This window comes from Acinonyx jubatus, chromosome D3, assembly GCF_027475565.1.
Source record: "Acinonyx jubatus isolate Ajub_Pintada_27869175 chromosome D3, VMU_Ajub_asm_v1.0, whole genome shotgun sequence".
Lineage (NCBI taxonomy): Eukaryota > Metazoa > Chordata > Mammalia > Carnivora > Felidae > Acinonyx > Acinonyx jubatus.
This window is the reverse complement of record NC_069392.1, coordinates 27,472,900-27,483,201: the sequence shown is the minus strand read 5'-3', so window position 1 is coordinate 27,483,201 and position 10,302 is coordinate 27,472,900. Positions and strand designations below refer to the sequence as shown.

Genomic DNA, 10,302 nt, shown 5'->3' with positions numbered 1-10,302 from the left:
GCACACTGAACCAGTTTTATTTATTTATTTATTTATTCATTTATTTATGAGAAAGAGAGAGAGAGAGAATGGGGGAGGGGCAGAGAGAGGAGGAGACACAGAACTTGAAGTGGGCTCCAAGCTCTGAGCTTTCAGCACAGAGCCCAACGTGGGGCTCAAGCTCATGAACCATGAGATCATGACCTGAGCCAAAGTCAGATGCTTAACTGACTGAGCCACCCAGGCACCCCTGCACCAGTTCTTATAAATGAAGTTAAATGAAACTTAGCCATGCCCACCTCCTTATGTTGTTAGTGGGAGCTTTTGCACAGTGACAGCAGGGTTGAGAAGTCATTGTAGAGACTCTATGGCCCACAAAGGCTAAAATAATTACTATCTGGCTGCTTTACAGAAGTTTGCCAACCCCTAGATTAAACTAAACTATCTGGGGGAATTTAAGGGAAGGGGAGGAGGGTATAAATGCACTAAGCTGAACTAAAATCCCCATCTATAGGTCCCAACTCTGAAAAGGATGAGTTAAGACAGCAGTATAAGCCTACTATTAAGAAATGTGGAGATAAATGCATAAATGATGTTACAAATTAGAAGTGGGGGTCTGCATACATTGTGATGGGGTTAAGGGAACAAAAGACTATTTTTTGTTTGTTTTAAGCCTTTTTCTTTTTTTTTTAGTAATCTCTACACCCAACATGGGGCTCAAACTCACAATCCCGAGATCATGAGTCACATGCTCTTCCAACTGAGCCAGCCCAGGCACCCGTGTTAAGCCTTTTAAAGAAGCTTTTGATTATTTAAACTATGTTCAGTTAGTACGTAGAAAAAAAACAAAAACAAAAACAAATTTTCTTTTCTTTTCTTTTCTTTTATTATTTATGGGGCGCCTGGGTAACTCAGTCGGTTAAGCGTCGACTTCAGCTCAGGTCATGATCTCAACGCTCGTGAGTTCAAGTCCCAAGTGGGGCTCTGTGATAACAGCTCAGAGCCTGGAGCCTGCTTAGGATTCTGTGTTTCCATCTCTCTCTGCCCCTCCCCTGCTCGTGCTTTCTCAAAATAAACAAACATTAAAGAAAATAACAAAATTTGGGGCTCCTGGGTGGCTCAGTTGGTTAAGCATCCAACTTCAGCTCAGGTCATGATCTCACAGTTTGTGAGTTCAAGCCCCACGTCAGGCTCTGTGCTGACAGCTCAGAGCCTGGAGCCTGCTTCAGATTCTGTGTCTCCCTCTCTCTCTGTTCCTCCCCCACTCACACTTTGTCTCTCTCTCTCAAAAATAAATAAAGATTTTAAACAATTAAAAATAAATAAAATAATAAAGTTTATTTAGAGAGCATGCACGTGCACAAGCAGGGGAGGGGCAAGAGAAGACACAGAATCCCAAGCAGGCTCCATACCATCAGCACAGAGCCCATTCTGGGGCTTGAACCCACGAACTGTGAGACCATGACCTGAGCTGAGATCAAGAGTTGGCACTTAACCAACTGAGCCACCCAGGTGCCCCATGAATTTTAAAAGAACTGAACAGTTGGCACCGGCTGGCTCAGTTGGTAGAACATTCATCTCTTGATCTCAGGGTTAAGTTCGAGCCCTATGTTGGGTGTAGAGATTACTTAAAAACAAATGTAAAAAACACACTTGAAAGAAGAAATAAAAATAAATCAATGGAGCTTACCATGGTTTAGAGCAGCAATGTCCATATTCTTCTGGAGTTTTGGGGTCTGAGATCATCCGCTGCTGACCACCTTCCTGGCCCCAGCCCTACCCCTCCTACTGGATCTTCACTCATTCTGGGATTCCCCTCTGGTAGCTGGGACAATCCACCAGGGAACTGGAACTACTGTCTCTGCCCCTGGAAACTTAAGACTATCTTTTCCTTCCTCCCCCCTTTACCCTAAGCAGGAATCAGGAGCAGTGTGCAGTAGAGAGCCCTTGTCTTGCCCCAGCATGACTCTGTTGCTCCAACAGGTGGTCCTGGGCCCAAGCCAGACCTCCCTTCATCCAGGCCACCAGGTCCCTGTCCCTATCTACATATCCACTGCTTCCTGAACAGGCTAACTCAGGCCAACACTGCCCAAAAGGATGTTGACCCTAGGGTGCTGGTTCCCTGGTCCACAGCCCAACCCCAGGATGCACACACATGGCCAAGTGAGATTCCAGCCCCTGGGGCCATTTCACCTGAAACCCGCCCTTAGGACAATAGTGGGCAGATGGCCCATCCCAGCTCCCACCCTCCTGGGTCTTGCAAGTGCTGGACACAGGAAAGCAGTGTGTCATTTAGCAGAAGAGAACAGGCACAGAACACAGAGGCCCCATACAAGATAGTTTTCAATCAAGCTTTTAATGAAAAGATCATAAAATAACAGTTTCTCATCACTGTACATTAAGACTGCACGCTTCTGAATGGAGAGATCAGTCGTCGGTGAATTGCTTTTTCTATGACACTTGTGGGCTGCGTACCTGCAGCTCTGACCTGAATTTATCCAAACTCTCAAAGGAAGTGAACTCGATGCGAAGACGGATAGCGGCGGTGGCCAGTACAGGAGTGCGATCACGGTGCCCCTCCCCCTTCCGGGAAGGAAATAAGAGTAGGACGTGATCCCGCTTCTCCGATTAAACAAAACGGCTATAACCCCATCCCTCCCCCTCCCCCTCGAGGTATTTGCGAATGGGCAGGTGCCCAACCTGGGGTCCCCCAAGGGGGGAGGGGGAAAACAAGTGATGGGTGGGATACAGAGAGGCTCCCCTCAGCACCTGGCCCCACGGGGCCCCACCAAGTGGAGGGGGGGAGCCCTGGGGAACCTCCCTGCCCCAAGTGAGGTCTGTTATGCAGCATTTTTGAGGTCAATAAATTACAGCAATAAATAGCAAGGTGAGGTAGGGGGAGGGGTTCCCGGTAGAAAAATTAAAGTGGGTGACTGAAGCTGGCAGGGGAGAAGCGTCCTAGGAACGGGGGCCTGGGCAGCCTCCATTCCCACAGCGAACCTCCACTCCCTGATCTGGAATGTCACACTGAGGCTGAGTAGGTCCCTCTCTCCATCCTAGCACTCCTGGCATCAGTTCACAGGTTCAGTAATGTCTGCCCCAACGTGACTCTGGCGAAGAGCAAGGGCCTTGGTCCCTTCTAGGGGTACAACAGGGCTGAGATCCCTGGTCTGTTCTCTGGAGGCCCGGTGCCTCTGCTTTCCTCCCCAAGCCAAGGGGGTGGACGGATGCAGCCCCCCCCCCCCGCCCCCCACCTTCCCTGAGCCCTGCCCTCCTGGCTGCCCAGGCCTCCCCCACTCAGGACGGCTGTGGGGAGGGCGGTAGGGTCTGCCTGCCCAGCCAGCCCGGCCCAGATCGCACTCCTGCACGCGGTCCAGTCCAGTGAATACTGACGGGGTGGGGGTGGGAGCATAGCGGGGCAGCCCAGCGCCCCCGAGTGGTGACGAACGGGAAATACACACACAAGGCTGCGTGAGGTTCCAAGTCAGTCTGGGTCCGAATTGTTCATTTCACAGGCTGAGGTGTATGGCTATGCTGCGAGTCTCTGAGATTCTTCTTTGCTTAAAGGTTCATCTTCTCTTTTTTACCTTTTTTGCAATCCTGGAGGAGCCCTTGCGATGGCTCGGTCTGGTGGGAGCAAGCGGTGGCGGAGCCGGCCGCTCACTCGCCCCAAGTCTGAGAAATAAATACATTCATCACTGCACAAACATATTGATACAAAAACAACACTGTTCAGAGTGTTTGCACCGTCTGTGTTGGTAAGGACCAGCCCAGGAAGCACCCCCCCACTGCCGGGGGTGGGAGTGTCCCCTGGGGGTGGGGACCCACTGGAGTTAACGGAGCTGTGCAAAGATCCCGGCTTTTTGGCTTGAGAGGGACCCTCACATCAACCCACCACGAGGGTCACGGGCAGAGTGGGGGACCCTCCATCCTGGGGCCTAACCCCAGACTCGGGTCCTGTGGCCAGAGCTGACGGCCACCCCCTGCTGTGCCAGCTAGCCAGGACCTCTGAGGTCTGGCCAGGAGGCCTAGGGGGCAGTCAGCATCGGCCCAAGCTCTTTGGTGCCAGCTGGGCTTTGAGAGGCCTCAGGCTGGGGAGGAGGGCTCAGGTGAATCTGGGGGGCCTCCAGGCCTGCCCCTCTGCCCGTGAGCCAACTCAGAAGGGCCTCCAGCGGAAGGTGGGGATTCACTGGGACTAGCCTTACAGCTGCTGAGGTCTGAAACTGTAAAAGTTTATGTAAACAATGAGATAAATATATTAGTATCTTTTTTTTCTGAGCCCATTGAGGTTCCATACTCATTCAAAATGTGCTTTGGTTTAAAAAATAGGTTTTGTGAATTTGGGTATGAGCTTTTTTTTTTTTTTTTTTTTGTTTATCCTCTCTTTCCTACATGACATCTGCTATTTTCTGTTTCCTGTTTCTCCGAAACATTCAGGAATTAAGTGACTAAAGCAGAGAACTGTAAGCCGCCCTTGGCCTCCAACGGCCTAATTTCCTTGTGAGGCTCTTAACACATTTCCACACACACACTCGCAAGCACACACTCCACATGAAATCAAAGGAAAAAGAAAACAAAACCAAGTGTTGTGTTAGTCCCACCCCACCCCACAAACCCTTAAAATCTTAAATAGGAAACTAGTGTTTTGCTTTCTTGTTAAAATACAGAAAAGGCTCGATACAATACTCAGGTGGGTACAATACTATGTCGCACGAACGTCGTTGAGTGAGGGGCCTTTGCGCCCAGTCCCTGAAGCTCTGCAAATGAATTACCTACTCTCACGGGTCACCTCATGGATGCGGCTGCCCACGGCCCGAGAGGCCACACACAGGCCAGGCGCACATAAAACTCCCGTGTGGTACAGACTTTGTGTCGTGTGGCTTAAGTGCTGATGGAGTGGGGTGGGGTCGGGAGGGCAGAGGGGCCTGGAAAGCACCGTGCCTCCTCACCTGACTTGTGGGAACACAAGACACTAGGCCTAGTGCTCTGTTTCCCACCCATAGGGAAGAAGACCCAGCTTGGGGCTGGGGGTGCCTTGAGACGGGCTCAGCCAGAAGCCCTCACTTGCAAAACACACCCTTCACCATTCGGGTCCCTGAACTCAGGCTGTTTTCAGCTGGAGGGTCTCTGGAGGGGTGAGGGTGGAGGATGACTCTGGAATTTTTTGGTCTGAACGTAAAGTAGAAAGGAAAAAAAAAAGAAAAGCATGAAGCAAAATGAAGATAAAGCTGCTGGCCTAATCCTGTGGCTCCAGTCAGCTGAGGACAGTGGGACCAACGGCGACCTTGGTCTGGCCTTGTGAGCCCGACTCCCAGCCCATGGAGAGGTCCTGTGGCTGGTAGAAAAACCCCAAGGTGAGGGTTGAGGGGTAAAGGGTGGGACTCCAGACAGGGCTGAGCCAATGGGTGGCAGCCAGCCTCTTGCCAGAGCAGCCAGGACTGCTCAGAGAAGGTGCCAAAGCAGGGTAGGTAACCTCTCCCTGTCCCCAAGGAGGGTATACATCACTTTGGCCAGTGCCTCCCTAAGCCTCTGCACTGGCTGGGAGGGGTTGCTGCTCTCCCAAGTCCCAGCTCTTGCAGGCCCAGGAGACAGGATGGGGGGGGGGGGGGGGGCTCACTTCCACCTCATCCTGGCCCTGGCAGGGAACTGTAGGGAGCTGGCTCCAGGCCCCGATCTCCCATGGGGCTGGAGCACTCACCTGCCTCACCCAGCCCCAGATCAGAGGCACACACGCAGGCTCCCTGACGCTTCACAACGGACTCAGAACACCCACAGGGTGGACACAGCTAGCCGCATGCTCTGGGGGTAAAGACACATGCGAGCTGACTCAGCAGCTGCAGGAGCTCCCCTCTGAGACCACTGGGGATGGAGGGCCCAGTAGGGCCACCTGGGCCAGGCAGAGCCTGGCTCACTCAAACTCGCGTCTTCCTATGCACACTAACAGGAGGAAAACAAGTGTCACAGCCTCAACTGCCAGTCACCAACGTACTGTTCTCATGAATTCAAGAGGTAGCAAAAGGTCAGAAGTCTCTCCACCTTGATTGGGAAGGAAGGAAGGAAAGCGCAATATCGGTCCACACGCACCAAGCACACTACACACACACATACATACATACATACACACACACACACACACACACACACACAGAAAATGAAAAAGAAGAGTACCGACGGCTCTGGCATTGAGTCCAGCCTCCCCCCTCCCCCCACAAGTCCCAGACCTTCCAGTTCAAACATTCACATAAACATTACACTGGTTTTTCTCTTAATAAAAAAGAAGTACCTCTAAACAAAGAATATTCCTCGGAAACTATAGGTAAATCACTCTCTCTCCTGAGGCAGCCGAGGCAGGGCTCGGGGCCCAGGGAAGCCTTTGGCCTAGAAGGGCTTCTGGGGCCTGGAGGGGTGGGCGCCCCTCAGCCGGGGCGGGGGCAGGAGGGCAGCTGCCCCTGTACATTCAGTCTGCAGACCCAGGCTCAGCCCCGAGGGGCCGGGAGGAAAATAAACTCTTGTTAGTTTTGGTTTAAAAAACAAAATTCAAAAAGAAAAAAGGAACAGATCAGTAGGAATAACAGCAACCTAGGCCCAGAGGGCTCTTTAGCTGTGGAGAGGTAGGCGGTGGGGGCCCCCCTGACTGTCCCAGCGCCAGTGAGCAGTGACCCCTGGCTCCAGGAAGGAGGGCTCTGTCCCCTCCCCTCCAGCACCATTCCCCGAAAAGCCAGGGTGGCCCGCACACAGACAAGCACTCGTGCATGCACACAGACACCGCCCCTGGCCACGGGGCAGCCCTGCTCCTCCCCAGCAGAGGGAGGCCCCCACTGCCCCCTGCTCTGACCCGGCCTGCGGGAAAGGGGCCAGATCCCAGCAAGACCCCCATGACCCACTCCCACGGGCCCCGCAGTGGCCGCCTCGGGGAGCCAGAGGCCTGGGCGGAATCAGGAGGTAGACTGCACACCAGCAATGCACATGTGGAGCTTGGGCCCATCGGCTTCCCTCCTCTCTCTTCTCTTGGTACAGACTGTCCATTAAAGCTCTGGGTGTGGGGGGGGCTGGCTGGAGGTGCCACCAGGAGCTACCCCTGTGGGACCTGGGGGTCCTGGCCCCTCCTGCCTGGCCTCCGTGCTTCTTTCTTCCTTCCGTTGGCTCCCAAGGGCGAGTCTGCAGAGGGCACCCTTGGGCCGGGGAGAAGGGTCTTTGGCTTCTAGGAGCTAGGAGGGGGAAGTATGCATGCGCAAGTGGCTGATGAGGTTGCGCTGCTGGGTGAACTTGCCTCCGCAGAGCTGGCACTCATAGGGCTTCTCACCCGAGTGCACGCGCATGTGCTCAGTGAGGCGGTACTGGCGGGTGAAGCGCATGCCACACTCATCGCAGGCAAAGGGCTTCAGGCCCAGGTGGCTCCGCATGTGACGTGTCATGGTGCCGCGCTGGGTGAACATTTTGCCACAGATGTTGCAGGGGAAGGGCCGAGTCAGCCAGTGTGTCTTCTCGTGCTGCCGCAACGTGGCAGGGTCCTTGTAGGTCTTCTCGCAGACGGAGCACTTGAAGGGCCGGGGCTCAGCAGCATAGGCCGCGCTGGGCGCCGACAGGTCCTCAGCCTCCTCCTCAGCGCCCCCGCTGCCTGTCTCGTAAGCACCCTCCTCCTTGATGAACAGCTCCTCCTCTGTGTGTGTCTCCACGTGGGCATTGAGCTGCTCAGAGCTGGGGAAGCCTTTGGCGCAGGGGATGCACACATACAGGTTGTCCCCATAGGACACCGTCTCGTAGCCCTCCTGCCGGTACATGTAGTGGGTACCAGCATGGCCACTGCCCCCCTCGCTCCCACTCTGCCCGCTGTCCTCACTTCCATCCTTGCCATTCTCCTCCTCCTCCTTGCAGGAGTACGGGGGCTCCGTGTAAGGCCCACTGGGGCCACCCCCCGCAACGCTGCTGGCCAGGATGCCATTGGGAACCCTGTCCCCTAGCCCCTCGCCCTCTTCCCCCGGGCAAGGGCCCTTGGGCCCCGCTTCCCTCCGCTCAAAGGGGGATCCCACCATAGGCTCCTTCTTGCTCCATTCCTTCTTGCGGGCTGAGTGCCGCAGGCTCTTCCGGGGCTGCCCACCAGGCCCCTCCAGCAGACTCAGGTGGTTATCCTCAGACCCCTCCAGATCCATGGGCTCATTGGGGGTGCCCCCCAGCTCAGCATAAGAGGCACTGTTGGCAACAGGAGGGGCAGAGGCTGAGAGGGGCGAGCCATGCTGACTGTCACTCAGCTGGGCCGGGTCTTCCGGGGTCAGGGGGGGACCGGGGGTAGCAGGGGGCAGGGGAGGGCTCTTCTTGGACAGGTCCAGGCCCAGCTCCTGCTCGCAGCCCCCACTGCTCCCATTGGTGCTGCAGCTGCCCAGGCCAGCCTCCCCACTGGTGGGACAGATGGCCCGGCTCAGGCCATGCACGCCCTCCTGGCTTGAGCCTCCAAGGAAGAGCTCGTCATCCGAGCCTTTGGCCTGGGGGAGCTCCTGGGGGGTGTGGGCCCCCTTGCGTCCGTCCATGAGCCCTGGATACCGTGCCTGGATGACAGAGGCTGTGGACAGCCGCTGGCTGCGGGGAGGCCTCCCCATGCCGGTGGCACTCACCCGTCCAGAGCCAAAGGGCTTGCCGGCTCGCTTGAGTTTACGACGGCAGAGGGCTGCCAACTCGGGCAGCTGGAGGTAGCTGGCGGCAGTGAGGAGAGTGCTGAAATTGGGCTCAGCTGGCTGGTCGCTGGGCAGTAGCTTGCCCGTGTAGATGAAGTCCAGGATCTGCTGGAACACCGTGGAGCTGACCATGTCCGTGTCCAGGTTGATGAGGTTATCGTGCAGGACTAGGGACTTGAAGTAGATGCTGCTGGCAGCCAGAACATTCTTGTGGGCCCGAAAGATGGAGTTCTCCACCATGATGATGACATCACACAGAAAGCCCTTTGTCCTCTGCTGGTTCAGCTGCAACAAGAGCTGCTTGGAGTGGCTGGGCAGCTCCATGTCGGGCCCCATGTCCCCTCGCCCTGCCCACGCGTACCACCTGTGGGCAAGAACACATGGGGCATTAACCACCTGGGAGCCTCATCCAAGGGCTTGGAGACAATGTGGGGTTGCAGTGGTGCTCAGGGGGCCTCCCTGGCACAGTACCCAAGCAGGGAACTCACACTACCCATCGGGGCTCATGCTGCCTGAAAAGAGACACTGGCACTGGCCCCATTTGCACCAATGAGAAAAACAGAAACAGAGGACAATGAGGGTCACATGATGCTAAGCAGAGACAATCGGATGTGAATTTGGTTCCACAACCCAGGGTACCGTCTCCACACTCAAGTCGACCACATGCCCACAGGGGACTTAAAAATGACCAGCAGGGGACTGTGAGGTACTGGGAAGCAGTGGGGAATGAAGTGAGCAGAAGCTCCTGGGCAGGCTCACTTCCCACATGGGCATATAACTTCCTGGTTTTTAGGGCAAACTAGAAATTAAGTTTGCCAGGCTAAACCTCCCAATGTCAAATAAAGGTTCTTTTTCCTATGCAGCCACCACCTGTGACCTCTGCTCTGCCCTGAGTGCCTCTCAAACAACCCTAGTGGCTTCCCAAACTTACAGGTTTGTCAACGTCACATTCCTGCCTTCAGACACTGCAGCCCAGCCAGAGTCCCTTGCCAATGCCTGCTCCCAGCTCAGGAGGGCCCTGAGCACCCCAGCCTGGGTCGCTAGGTGCTGAGCAGAAAAGGTGGCCTGGCCAAGCCTCTGGCACCACTGGGGCCCTGGGAACGGCAGCCAGCTGGCCTTGTCAGCCTGGTACAGTCACTGATGTCATTAAGTAATAGACACACATAAACCTCTGACCTCCCCGAGAATCCTGCAGGTGGGCTTTGTAAGAGCATGCACATGGTCTCTGGGAGCAGTAATGCTCTGACCATGCACCCACCCAAATGAGCAGCAGGACCCAAGGCACAAAGTGTGGCTCCATGCTCCCTCTGGTCCCTCACACAGGCAACTCTGTGCCATGCAGTTGACAAATGTGCTTTCACGTCTCCAAAAGTAACTGACTGCTCTGAGCCTCACCCTACCCAGGACCTCCCAGCTTCTACCAGTGTACCCAACCCAGTTCTGCCTCCCTTAGGGGAGAGCCTGAAGGGATCACGCCCATGCTGGCTTTCTGTAACACAAACACTTCCCACTCCCAGTTACCCCACACCTGCTCTGATAGACGGAAACTCTAATAACCATGCACATCCCAAAGAAGGCCTTGGAACTCACCACGAACACACATGGGTAGACAGAGCCACAAGCTAGCACTCAGGGCCTGACAGGAGGCAGCAAG

General features: G+C 55.1%; 1 protein-coding gene across 2 annotated transcripts in view; it reads right to left on the bottom strand.

Moving 5' to 3' along the window:
* Window positions 1-2,316: 2,316 nt before the first annotated feature.
* The window catches only part of HIC2 (HIC ZBTB transcriptional repressor 2), a 28,765-nt gene continuing 20,779 nt past the window's right edge, over window positions 2,317-10,302 (bottom strand). Inside the window, exons 3-4 of one of the 2 annotated variants that reach the window (XR_008291509.1) lie at window positions 3,443-9,012; window positions 2,317-2,562 (exon numbers count right to left, since the gene is read on the bottom strand). Coding sequence is in view for 1 of the 2 variants with exons in the window: in XM_027049620.2 (XP_026905421.2) it covers window positions 7,188-9,012 (1,825 nt within the window). In the remaining variant the exon portion in view is untranslated. Of the gene's footprint in view, window positions 9,013-10,302 lie in introns of both variants that reach the window. The other variant, XM_027049620.2, reaches the window with a different exon arrangement.